The sequence below is a fragment of the Brachyhypopomus gauderio genome, unplaced genomic scaffold (genome assembly GCF_052324685.1).
Source record: "Brachyhypopomus gauderio isolate BG-103 unplaced genomic scaffold, BGAUD_0.2 sc183, whole genome shotgun sequence".
Lineage (NCBI taxonomy): Eukaryota > Metazoa > Chordata > Actinopteri > Gymnotiformes > Hypopomidae > Brachyhypopomus > Brachyhypopomus gauderio.
The window spans coordinates 34,134-48,232 of NW_027507004.1; the positions used below are offsets into that span (position 1 = coordinate 34,134).

General features: G+C 46.1%; 1 protein-coding gene across 1 annotated transcript in view; it reads left to right on the forward strand.

The window, feature by feature from the left end:
• LOC143501966 (plexin domain-containing protein 2-like) overlaps window positions 1–14,099 on the forward strand; it is a 93,898-nt gene that overhangs the window by 24,170 nt on the left and 55,629 nt on the right. The window contains exon 2 of the mRNA XM_076995137.1: window positions 7,730–7,929. Coding sequence (XP_076851252.1) covers window positions 7,730–7,929 — 200 coding nt within the window. The remainder of the gene's footprint in view (window positions 1–7,729; window positions 7,930–14,099) is intronic.

A 14,099-nucleotide genomic window follows, 5' to 3' on the forward strand; every position in this document is an offset into this window, starting at 1 on the left:
TCCAGAACCTACAACATCCTCACCACATTTTCACCACCGCCCTAAGAGTGGCGATGCACTGTCTTGCCACCAACGTAACCTTGTCATACTTCCAGGCTGTTCCTGGAAAGAAAGTGCCTCAAAGTATCAGATATTGAAGCGGGTCGATCCCACATGCATTTCGCAGCAGTGTTAGAACAAAGTGCCCTGCACATGTGCAGACCATACACTTCTACAGTTGTATGATGTAATAAAAATTATAGATCAGAGCTTGAAAGCAAGTTCTCATCTCCTAAAGCTCTGGGTGCCCGACCAGTTTTAGTTCACCCCCCAACCCCAACCCCAAACCCCACCCCCAAACCCCAAACCCCAAACCCCACCCCCCAACCCCAACCCCAAACCCACCCCTGGACAATCCACATTTTGTGCTTCATCACAGCTCCCAGCTCACAGGTGAGGTCCTGTGATTGCTTTGTTCAGGGGTGCTGGAACTAAGCAGAGTGGGAAACCCATTCTTAAAGAGGAAACCTATGTCCAGTGTGGGTGGGCAAGAGTCCAGGCTGGATGAGAAGGGTTCACACCGTGCTGGACGCGGCCCGCCCAGGCCGCGCAGAACCAGTGGTGACTGTGCGTGTATCCACGAGCATCTTGTTGTAGTCCGTGGTAAAACTGTGGGTGAGGGTGAAGGCTTTTCTTTTCTTTTTAATTTTCTCTTATTTCAAAGTCATGATGAAAATGAAGATCGTGTCAGAATGAGAATGAACATAAAGGGGGTGTGGTTTCCCTGCTCATCGACATTTCTGTTGTTTTTGCTGTTTATTCTTTATTTTCACTTTTAAAATTCTGGTGTTCTCAGATGATTCACGATGATTTGCATCTAATCTGCATTTGTTGTATTTTTGGAATATTGCAATACTCACAATGTGCAATTAGGCTACATGTAGGTTTTAAATCTGTGTGTGTGTGTGTGTGTGTGTGTGTGTGTGTGTGTGTGTGTGTGGAGGGGGAATTATGAGTGTGGATGTGCACATACATGTTTGAGGGTCTCGTATAGAGAAAGCTTTACCTGCATTGTAATTATGCAGCTGCTAGTCAGAGCTTTGAGTGTGCATACATGTGCGTGTATATGTGTGTGAGAGATAGTGAGAGAGACAGACAGAGAGAGAAAAAGAGAGAGACAGAGGTAGAGGTATGTTCAAATGAACAAAGAAATTCCCTTTGAAAGTGCCAAGTTCTGTTTATTGGAGGCTCTAATGAATAATCCGTGAGTCACAGGACCCTAATGCCCTTTGACCTCCACAACTCTCTGTCTCCAGTTCAGTTGTTGTTTTCAATGCTCATTCTTTCTTGGAACTGTGTGTCACTCTTAAGGGCCGCGTAGAATTGTGGAGTGTCTGAGTGCTCAGGGGGGAATGCTAAGAGCTGCATTGTGCCATACCAGCTATGAACATGCCAGGCTGGCTAGTGGCAGTAGCGTAGCTGATGGCAGTAGAGTAGTTGGTGGCAGTAGAGTAGCTGGTGGCAGTAGAGTAGCTAATGGCTGTAGAGTAGCTGGTGGCAGTAGCGTAGCTAATGGCTGTAGAGTAGTTGGTGGCAGTAGCGTAGCTGATGGCAGTAGAGTAGCTGGTGGCAGTAGCGTAGCTAATGGCAGTAGAGTAGCTGGTGGCAGTAGAGTAGCTGGTGGCAGTAGAGTAGCTGGTGGCAGTAGCGTAGCTAATGGCTGTAGAGTAGCTGGTGGCAGTAGCGTAGCTAATGGCTGTAGAGTAGTTGGTGGCAGTAGCGTAGCTAATGGCAGTAGAGTAGCTGGTGGCAGTAGAGTAGCTGGTGGCAGTAGCGTAGCTGATGGCAGTAGAGTAGCTGGTGGCAGTAGCGTAGCTGATGGCAGTAGAGTAGCTAATGGCTGTAGAGTAGCTGGTGGCAGTAGCGTAGCTGATGGCTGTAGAGTAGCTGGTGGCAGTAGCGTAGCTGATGGCAGTAGAGTAGCTGGTGGCAGTAGCGTAGCTAATGGCTGTAGAGTAGCTGGTGGCAGTAGCGTAGCTGATGGCTGTAGAGTAGCTGGTGGCAGTAGCGTAGCTGATGGCAGTAGAGTAGCTGGTGGCAGTAGCGTATCTAATGGCAGTAGAGTAGCTGGTGGCAGTAGCGTAGCTAATGGCTGTAGAGTAGCTGGTGGCAGTAGCGTAGCTGATGGCAGTAGAGTAGCTGGTGGCAGTAGCGTAGCTAATGGCAGTAGAGTAGCTGGTGGCAGTAGCGTAGCTAATGGCTGTAGAGTAGCTGGTGGCAGTAGCGTAGCTAATGGCAGTAGAGTAGTTGGTGGCAGTAGCGTAGCTAATGGCAGTAGAGTAGCTGGTGGCAGTAGCGTAGCTAATGGCAGTAGAGTAGCTGGTGGCAGTAGCGTAGCTAATGGCTGTAGAGTAGCTGGTGGCAGTAGCGTAGCTAATGGCTGTAGAGTAGCTGGTGGCAGTAGCGTAGCTAATGGCTGTAGAGTAGCTGGTGGCAGTAGCGTAGCTAATGGCAGTAGAGTAGTTGGTGGCAGTAGCGTAGCTAATGGCAGTAGAGTAGCTGGTGGCAGTAGCGTAGCTAATGGCAGTAGAGTAGCTGGTGGCAGTAGCGTAGCTAATGGCTGTAGAGTAGCTGGTGGCAGTAGCGTAGCTAATGGCTGTAGAGTAGCTGGTGGCAGTAGCGTAGCTAATGGCTGTAGAGTAGCTGGTGGCAGTAGCGTAGCTGATGGCAGTAGAGTAGCTGGTGGCAGTAGCGTAGCTAATGGCAGTAGAGTAGTTGGTGGCAGTAGCGTAGCTAATGGCTGTAGAGTAGCTGGTGGCAGTAGCGTAGCTAATGGCTGTAGAGTAGCTGGTGGCAGTAGCGTAGCTAATGGCTGTAGAGTAGCTGGTGGCAGTAGCGTAGCTAATGGCTGTAGAGTAGCTGGTGGCAGTAGCGTAGCTAATGGCTGTAGAGTAGCTGGTGGCAGTAGCGTAGCTAATGGCAGTAGAGTAGTTGGTGGCAGTAGCGTAGCTAATGGCAGTAGAGTAGCTGGTGGCAGTAGCGTAGCTAATGGCAGTAGAGTAGCTGGTGGCAGTAGCGTAGCTAATGGCTGTAGAGTAGCTGGTGGCAGTAGCGTAGCTAATGGCTGTAGAGTAGCTGGTGGCAGTAGCGTAGCTAATGGCTGTAGAGTAGCTGGTGGCAGTAGCGTAGCTGATGGCAGTAGAGTAGCTGGTGGCAGTAGCGTAGCTAATGGCAGTAGAGTAGTTGGTGGCAGTAGCGTAGCTAATGGCTGTAGAGTAGCTGGTGGCAGTAGCGTAGCTGATGGCTGTAGAGTAGCTGGTGGCAGTAGCGTAGCTAATGGCTGTAGAGTAGCTGGTGGCAGTAGCGTAGCTAATGGCAGTAGAGTAGTTGGTGGCAGTAGCGTAGCTAATGGCTGTAGAGTAGCTGGTGGCAGTAGCGTAGCTGATGGCTGTAGAGTAGCTGGTGGCAGTAGCGTAGCTAATGGCTGTAGAGTAGCTGGTGGCAGTAGCGTAGCTAATGGCTGTAGAGTAGCTGGTGGCAGTAGCGTAGCTAATGGCAGTAGAGTAGTTGGTGGCAGTAGCGTAGCTAATGGCTGTAGAGTAGCTGGTGGCAGTAGCGTAGCTGATGGCTGTAGAGTAGCTGGTGGCAGTAGCGTAGCTAATGGCAGTAGAGTAGTTGGTATCTAGGGTGTCCTTGCTGCCCCCTCTCACACTCTCCCCTCTCAACCTATCTGGTTGCATCTTAAGAGTTCTGTACTGAAGATTGAGGCTGGACTTACTGGCAGGCCACACCCCACCATCGCAGGGCTACACTGTGTACACCCCTACCCCCCCCACCCCCACCACATCCCACACCCCTTAGATTCAGATCTGTGACTCAGGAAAAATGTATGGGAGGGTTTATCTCTCTCTCTCTCCCTCACTCCCTCACCTCTATATCTCTATCTCACCCATTTTTAACCTTTTCTTTTTTTGTTCACTTTCTCAAAAAAAAAAAAACAGGCTTTGACTTGCTGAGACAAGTGAGGTAGGCAGAGTTCATCTGTGGGTAACTGCACGTGCACACACACACACACGTGCACACACACACGTGCACACACACATGTGCACACAAACATGAGCAATACTTTTTAAGCTCTCTTCATCTGTGCCTTAGTGTCTGCTGTTCTAGTGCCATTGTGTACTTCTACACATTATTAACTCCACATCAGCACGTTCGAACGCTTAAGATGAGAGCTACGGACGGCCTGGGTCGCCAGGGCCGGCGCCACGGGGGGGCGAATGGGGGCGTCGCCCCCTCAGGCGAGGTGTCCCGCCCCCTCAATGTAAAAAATAAGACCCATTTATTTTACAACAATCGCCACATGGTGCCCCCTCGGCCGCTCGACAATCGTTACACGCACCCCCCCGCTCAACAACTTACGTTCGCCACCCCCCCCCCCCCCCCCCCACACCCCCCCCCCCCCCCCTCCCGCTCAACAACTTACGTTCGCCCCCCCCGAAATTTTCTGACGCCCCCTCACTGTATATGTTCTGGCGCCGGCCCTGTGGGTCGCCCACTCTCTGGTCATTTGGTTTGATGGAACATGACAGAGATGTTTTCCCAAATGGTTAATAATAACTGGTGTTACTAGGGTCGATAGCGTGTAGTACTGGAGAGTTTAGCCATGAGAAAAGCAAGAAAGGAAAGAGCAGACTGGGCCCAGCAAAACAGAGAGATCCCACAATTGCTCTGTTCCGGCATAACTGTGTGTTGAGTTGGTGCAACCTCCCATACGCCTTCACAAATGAGTTCTCTCACTGTCATATACCTGACAGCGCGGTAGAGGTGTGTTTAGTGGAATTAATAATGTCAGCGGGACAATACATATCGAATAGGTTTGCGAGGACCACTGAGGTGAAAAGTCTAAAACGCGTAACTGTTATTACCTTCTCGTCGCTTTTCCTCATTTTCCATTTATTGTTATTCATTCCGGGATCTCTGTTGAATCCCCGGAGTACGCCACATTGCACTCTCCATTTTGATGCTGACCTGTAATTGTAATACCATTTTAAATGTACCGGGAATGTACTTATATAGTGTTAAAGTGTTTGCATATCATTCGTCGTTGCTTGGCTGACAGGATTTTAAAAAATAAGGCTTGGAGTAGTTAAAAGATTGCATACCATCCATTCTGAGAACAAGAGAATTAAAACAAAAGACAGGACAGGGCTTAGTTTTATATAAAAGGAGAGCAGAGGTTTTACGGAAGGAAAGAGAGAGAGATCCTGTTCTCACTGTTCTCCTCCTTTCACTGTATGTCATTTGAAGACAGTGATGGTTGCCAGGCTGCAGTTGGAGTCAGTGACACCAGCCCATGTTATTCCAATTTCACCATCAGCATTGCTTTTATATATAACAGGTTTTATAAAGAGCCTTTGGCAGAGAGAATTAGTCACATGCTTACTCATAAAAGAGCAACCTGAAGCCATAGGGCTGTGGGGTGTGCTCTATGAAACGAGGTGAAAGTGACTTCTTTCTTTCTTTCTTTCTTTCTTTCTTTCTTTCTTTCTTTCTTTCTATTTCTCTTTTTTTGTTGTGTGCTCAAATTTTCAGGCAGAGCAGGTAAAAATTAGCCGGTGCCATGAATATATGGTGCAGAAAAAAAATAAGAGTTTGCTTTTGAACAAGGACAGCAGCATTGTTTTGTTTAGAGCTGTTATTGCTCAAGTTGAAATATGAAAATGTCACATTGACCTTTCAGAGCCCCCTTATCTCAGTTTATTGTGTGCACATGTACTAATGTCAACATAATGTGTAACTGTTTATTTTCAAATACACGGTCTATGTCAACACTCTTGTGGAAGTGTTGTGATTATAGATGGTTCTGATAATCGATGCTTCTGATGGAAATGCAGTATGTGACGCATCTCTCAGATGATAAATGCAGATTTATTGCAGTTTTCCGCACTATACTAAATAATGAACATGCAGTGTGTTGAAGGGCAAATCCCCAGTGCTGGGGACACACGTGAGTCTTCCTGCTCCATGTGGACCATACGTCTGAAGACACGAGGCTGACGTCCTGAAATGTTACGATGGGCCTTTTTATGGTTTTGACCCTTGGACTGTCTGACTACACTTCTGTTAATAAACCCTTGTTATTGAAAGTCTGCAGGCGTCTGCATTATGCATCAACCATTACATAAATCTTAATCAGCAGAATAAGATTTGTGTTGGTGGCCAGAGACACCCCCTCCCCCCATCTCTCTTTCTATCTCTCCTTTTGGAATCTCTCTGCATCTTCATTAAAACTGCTGTACAACTAATTTCGAGAGATGAGAATGTGTGTGTGTGTGTGTGTGTGTGTGTGTGTGTGTAGAATATGTGACAGAACTTTCTAGCTTCTGTAGTCCAAATGTGTGTCAGTAGGGGGCAAGAGAGAGAGATAGAGAAGCAAAACACCACTTGTTTGAATCTTGGTCATGTGACCCATGTATGTTGTTTATGGAGTGGCTTCATTAGCATAACTATTGTGCCTGGAGAGGGAAAGATACTAAAAAAAGAGACTAAAAGAGATTCAGCGTGCGAGAACAGGGGGAGAGCAAATTAGTGAAAGCACGGCATGCGTGAGAAGTGGCACTGCATGCGTGAGAAGTGGCACTGCATGCGTGAGAAGTTGGCTCAGTGCAAGAACAACGAGAAATGAGAAGAACCAGAGTAGAGTGAGAATGTACACGTGAGAATGTAAGACATGCTGAAGTGCTCTACACATGCAGTTGGAGCATTACTACTGTCATGACGTAACACTACTGTCATGATGTAACACTACTGTCATGGCGTAACACTACTGTCATGATGTAACACTACTGTCATGATGTAACACTACTGTCATGACGTAACACTACTGTCATGATGTAACACTACTGTCATGGCGTAACACTACTGTCATGACGTAACACTACGCATCATGATATGACAGTTGGATCGTGTTGGTAATTACTCAAAATCTGAAATGATGGAGCTTAAAAGCATGACTTTAGTAAACACCAGTAGATATCCTTAAACAGATATATGTTAACCTTACCAACAAAGAGCTGATACTATAACATGAACTCTGATCCATAGCAATGGGTCTGAATACACGGACAAAAATTCTTTATCAGTACAGTAGCATTGATAATAATTATGAGGAAAAGTCCCAATTCAGCAATATTAATTACAGTAGTGGCACAGCCCTGCTGAATAACAGACTTAGATGATGGTACCACATTTGAGTGAACATTTCATTTATTTTTGGTGTGACAAGGCAAGTTTACAAAGCTGTTTGTAATTTCTGCCCGTTTTACTGTCAGTAGTTTACTCTTAATTCTGGTATTGGCCAGAATCAGTTGTTAAAGTCGATATGCTAGCAATGCTTTCATATAAATCCATTACTTCGTAATACAAAATGTGTTGGTCAGCTAACGACAGCTTCCATTCTCAAAGATTTTAAAACATCAAAAAGCCTGAAGATGTTCTCTTAGTTTCTGGTCTAAAGTGGTCTCTCCCTAATACACACTACATTTCAGGTTTTTGTATGGCACAGTTAAAAGCCTGCACAAACCATCAGAACATAACTGAAGTGTGGAAAGTTAATCAGGAAAGGAAAATTCTGGAATTTCTTAATTAGATAAGGACAATGATCTGTTAGGGCTGTAAAAACCCATCAAACTTAAGGCTTACTTTCTAGTGTCTTATTTTCTGAATGAGTCTTGTTTGTTTTTCTCAGGGGTTTCCTACTCAGTGCTTCAGGGAGCGCTGCAAGATGATGACATCACAGTGGAGCTGGTGAGAAGGAGGCGGTGGCTTCTGTCTGAACCTCACCCCATGACCAGTAACAAGGCAAGTCAGGAGAGTTCAGAAGCAGAGTCACAAGACGTAACTGGAGCACTGCCTGATGGAGAAGCAGACAACAGCTCTCAGATAGAGGTAACCATTCACCCATCACCCATTCACCCATTCACCCATCACCCATTCACCCATCACCCATCACCCATTCACCCATCACCCATTCACACATCACCCATTCACCCATCACCCATTCACCCATTCACCCATCACCCATTCACCCATCACCCATTCACCCATTCACACATCACCCATTCACCCATCACCCATTCACCCATTCACCCATCACCCATTCACCCATTCACCCATCACCCATCACCCATCACCCATTCACCATTCACCCATTCACCCATTCACCCATTCACCCATTCACCCATCACCCATTCACACATCACCCATTCACCCATCACCCATTCACCCATCACCCATTCACCCATTCACCCATCACCCATCACCCATTCACCATTCACCATTCACCCATCACCCATTCACCCATTCACCCATCACCTCCCATGTGCCAGACCCCTTTCTTTACCAAAGCACAAAACAGTGCTCTTTGAATATGGCACATATTACCTCGATGCATTTATTTATAAAACCGCAGCACATGATAAGAACTTAGATGGACTAAAATAAGGATTATATTAATCTCTAAGACATTTCCAGGTCTAGAGGGCCACAGAAACGCACAGTTTGCTTCTGCTGCCTTGCTGATTCAGCCAGTCAGGGGTGGGGGTGGTGGTGGGGTGGGGTGGGGAGGTGGTGAGGTGGTGGTGGGTGGTAGTGGGGTGGGGTGGTGGTAGGTGGTAGTGGGGTGGGGTGGGGTGGTGGTGGGTGGTGTTGTACCCAAGAGTGTTTTACCTGGTGCAGCAGCAGGAGAGAGTGGATGGTCAGAGACGCCGTATAAAAGCCAGAAATGAGAGAGGGATGGAGAGAGCACCAGGGATTACACATATTTAATGAGTTTAGGATTATCAAAGTGGATGAGAAGATTCAAGTGGAGGTAGAGAAGAATCCATCAGCCTTCATCTCAGAATAAAGACAGAACCGTAGATTTATGATTTTTTTCTTGATCTTCATGCCTATGGCCAGATGTCTGCAGTCAGAACAAAGCATTCTGGCTTAGCAGAGGGTAAACTGAGTCTCAGTGTCTCTCAGTGTGCGTGTGTACGTACGTACGTGTGTGTGTGTGTGTGTGTGTGTGTGTGTGTGTGTGTGTGTGTGTGTGTGTGTGTGTGTGTGTGTGTGCAAGTAAGTACGTGCACACACATAGACAGAGAGTTTTCAGTTTTGCCTCAGCAGATGATATCTCGAGCAGACTTGCATCAACCTGTACATGTCTTCTGTGTGTGTGTGTGTGTGTGTGTGTGTGTGTGTGTGTGTGTGTGTGTGTGTGTGTGTGTGTGTGTGTGTGTGTGCGCGCGCGCGCGCGCGTGTACTGTAGATGGAATGTCAAGGTGAAAAGAGTCTTGGGTCTTTGGCCTTGTTGTTTGTAATAAGGACCTTAGGGAGTCTTCTGATCTTCCTGGCCTCTCTGGCCCTCCATACAAACAAGTGCACTCACATGCATACACACACTCACTCACTCACTCACTCACACACACACACACACACAATCACACAAAAATAGTCAAGCTCTCATTTGGCCACACATTCGTACAACCGTAGCTGATTGTATGATGTGTCTGTGCTTGTTTTGTGTTGTAGTTAGGGCCCACTGTGTTGTAGTTAGGGCCATACACAACAGCCCACAAAACATTCGCATCTGTGCGAAAGATACAGGAGCCTCTGTGACTCCATCACACTGACTGAGGAGCCAAGTGCATGTGACTTATTACACAACAAGAATCCAGTATTGCAGCTTTGTTTGCGTTCTTCAGCAAAGAGAACAATCCCATTTATTATTACAGTTTCAGCATTTGATAACCAGAGTATTTGATAACAGATAACCAGAGAAACTTAACACACACTTAACAGTAGATAGCATATGTAGTACCTGGGACTCAAACCCAGGACCTTGGTGGAGTTAGCACCTTGTTCTGTTTGCACTGCAGATAAGATACAGGAGTACTAGACATTCAGCCTTTCATACAAGTTGATCCCTTAATCTGGTGCTACCCTAGGTGCATTCAATGTTTTATCCTCTCCCAGTTCTTCCTCCTGCACACACACACACACACACACACACACACACACAAAATCGCAATAGCATGGACTGTATCATTCATATATGGTCCCAAGCTGCCTCTGGCACAGGAGGACAGCACACTTCTGAAAGTCGTTTGAAGTGTCTGTCCTGTTTTTTTTCTGCAAAAGTAGGTCTTGAGAATGTGGACAGCTGTTCTAGGGTGGTCTGCTGCTACAGTGCTGCTCTGTAGTGTGAGGACTGCTTGATCAAGCTTAGGCATGTTTTGTTTTCATCTTCCTCCCCCATTCCTTTGGTTTTATTGCGTTCCACTCTTGCCCTGGTTAGACAGACAGCTTGGCGCTGACACACTTTTAATCTCAGACAGACCTTGCTGAAACACACACATCCCCTCACACTCTGAAAATGGGCCCCTGTTGTTGCTATTGAGCCCTCCTGCTGGTCAGTGAGCCCCAGATTACATAACAAACTTCTAAATCCCTCCAGATCTCTTCTGACCAGACTACTTTGAGTCTGCCTTCTGTCTTATAGGGAGAAAAGCAAACAGTAAGTGAGATGTAACAGATTAAGAGATACACAGACTGCTGGGCCCAGAATTCTGTCTTCCTCCTCTTCATCATCTTTCTCATCCTCAACCTCCTCTGTCTCCTGTTTTCCCCTTCCATTCTATTTTTCAGAAAAGCTGTTTTGAGTTGTGTGGGCTTGTATTTTTGGATATTAGGCTCCCATGTTGTCTGCTGAGAGCTGCCTGAAGCAGAGAAAATGGATGTAGCTGCTCACCTTGCACTTAGATGGCCATCATGCACGTGCTCTGTAATGGCCAACCAGTAAGAGGCAATACATTTGATCTGGCAATACATTTGATCTGGGCCAGCCCAGCCAACAGTCACATATCCCGCCTTCATGTTCTGCAGAAAATTTTTCAGAACTTTCTCTGTGTCAAGTTCTGGCATAATGTCTTCATTAGTCAAGCCTTAATCCTGAATGATCTCCACATCATAATCTGTGTAATATGTCTTGGATGTAATACGAGACAGAAGGATCCAGGCCACTCCATGGTACCTGCTGGCATCAGTGCCTACCAGGAAAAGGAACAACAGACCAAGAATGTCTTAGGCAATAGCAGTGACAATTAAACGACGAAGTGCAAATGCTTAACAGTCCGTCGGCATGCTCAACCGCTTGCTCAAGAACCACGTATCTTCAAAAGGCAACGTGACTAGAATCATCTGTGGATTTTGCCCTAAAAGACGAGGTTTTTCTGGGTGGAAAATAAAAGCACCACCGTGGACAGGAGCCAGAGAGTTGTGAATTAAGCGGGTAGTTGACATAGTTCTGCTTCCACGGCTTTACTCACACATTCATCAGCACTTACTGGCCCATGTGCCTTCAATTACATGCGCTCGGCGCACGCAACCTCGGAGCCTCGCAACCACGGAGCCTCGCAACCTCGTAGCCTCGCAACCTCGGAGCCTCACAACCACTGAGCCTCGCAACCACGGAGCCTCGCAACCACGGAGCCTCGCAACCACGGAGCCTCGCAACCTCGTAGCCTCGCAACCACCGAGCCTCGCAACCACTGAGCCTCGCAACCACTGAGCCTCGCAACCACGGAGCCTCGCAACCTCTGAGCCTCGCAACCACGTAGCCTCGCAACCACGGAGCCTCGCAACCTTGTAGCCTCGCAACCACGGAGCCTCGCAACCACGGAGCCTCGCAACCTCGTAGCCTCGCAACCACCGAGCCTCGCAACCACTGAGCCTCGCAACCACTGAGCCTCGCAACCACGGAGCCTCGCAACCTCTGAGCCTCGCAACCACGTAGCCTCGCAATCACGGAGCCTCGCAACCACGGAGCCTCGCAACCTGGCTTCACATTAGATGCATGTGAGACACATACATGCATGTTCATTTTTCGAGCCTCTCATCTGTTCGAGCTGCCGGTCGATCCACTCATTAAAACCAGATCATGCAGAAAGCAGCTCCCCTTCTCATTGCTTTCATTCATGTTATCACTGCCTCAGCTTCCGCATTAAGAGCGAGGGTGTGGAATGATGGCATCATGCTTTTTGATCTGCCACAGTAAGCCATAGATGAGCCGTAGCAATAATCTGTTTCCATGTCCAGTTTTGAGGTCGTTGGCCTGAGAGTGACCATAGAATGAGTGACCATCAGAGGATGACCTTCTGTCAAACCCTGTTAATTCAGAGTTATTCTTCACTCACCTATGGGATTTTTCCACAAAAAACTTTGTACATCAACCAAGAATGGCCCATTACCTTCAGCTGTGCGAATGAGCATCTTAGAGTTGTGAGACAAAGCCAAGTCTCCTTATCATGACCTCTGCATAATTGGCCTCGAAAATGTGATCCCATCTTTGGCCTGCAGACCAAACCTCTCATAATCCTAAACCTGTCATAATCCTAAACCTGTCATAATCCAGGGGTTTTAATGAACTTGTTAATGTTCACAATCACAAGCATTCTGAAAAACAACCAGAAAAACTATGAATAACTGGGATGCACTCCTAACATGATTTACATCCTGGATTTCTTCAGTATTTGTTTTTTGTTCGTCATTATCTTGTAGTCAACACATTTTTAAAGTGCCATATTGCTGAGCAAAGGGTCATGTGAGCTCTTATATTAGAAGTTAGTTAGACCTGTTTGGGTGGAAGACAGTTTAGACCATTCCTCTGTGCAGTGGTGTTTTAATTCATTCACATTTGGGCTGTATGATGTTACTTTAATGTCCTGACTCAAGCTTCTGCTCAAACTCCCACCACCATGCTTCACAGCTGGCAGCATGTCTTGGCTTTCATATTTTCTTATTTGATATGCATTCTTTGTGTTCTTGTTCATATTCATATTAATATTGGTTTTATCACTGGAATTTATTTCAAATTACAAATTACCCTGCTGAGCAGTTCCCTCAGCAGATCAGCGGATCCATAACTGCAGATTGATCCATCTCGTGTCCCTGAGACAGATGCATTACACTGAGCTACACTGAAAATTGGCATCTCCCTCAATGTCAACCCAAGGTTCAATAAAGAATATGAAGTAAAGTACTTTTGTCTGATCTGGGCAAGTCTGTCAAAATTGTGTTATGATCTGTTTTGTTCGTATTTCACTTAAAGGTGCAATGCAACAACATTATTTTGTAAAGTGCAGGAAACACAAATGGTGGTTTCATTTAGATGGAAGTGCAGGTTAAACATGACCTGATTGGAACAACAACCCAATAGTCCCAATTTTCACCAGTTTTCACTAGACTCTTCTTCACCGTGTCTTCAGCCTCGTCTACGCAGACCCTGTGACTGAGCTAGCTCTGCTCATCAGAAACAGACAGCAGATATAAAACACCCAAGCAGAGTGGAAGATAAAACAAAACCATTCAGCTAGCCATCTAATGCAAAATTGATATGACTGCCACAGTCAATCTCTCATATTCAAATGGGAATGGTGAATCTAGGTCTGCTACTGTGTGGAGTTCAAATTATTATTATTTTTATGCCTGAAACATTTAAATGGTTTCTGCTGTAGATTTGAGCTGCTCTCATATTTGAGCTGATGGTACCTCCACACACACATCCACGCAGTTGTATATCCTTCAGCAGTTTTGATAGATTGACTATAAATGACATTTATGTAGGACATTACTGGTGTGGGATATAGTGTAATATCAGACTTAAATGAATAAAATACATGCTGTAACGAATTAAAGGGGCGGGTGTGACGCAACCGCAAGTATCAAATATTTTATTAAATGAGACAGGCAACAGATCTCACAAAGGAAAATAACTAGACAAAGAGGAAAGAGAACTAAGGTGAACAAGCGACAGACTTGTGAGAATAATTAAACAGAGTTCAAACACGCCACGACAGACCTATAAATAATATAGAAACACAAAGCTCAGGCACGACTAAACAGGACAGAACCACATCACTAAAACACCGACCTACAGATAGAAGCATGAAACAACAACTAGACACATTAACAAAACGTAGACCAATACTCAGAAGCATTAAACAGAATCACTAGAAACATTAACATACACCTTGAAACGGGGCGGGATAGATCAGAGGACACGGATACATACACGC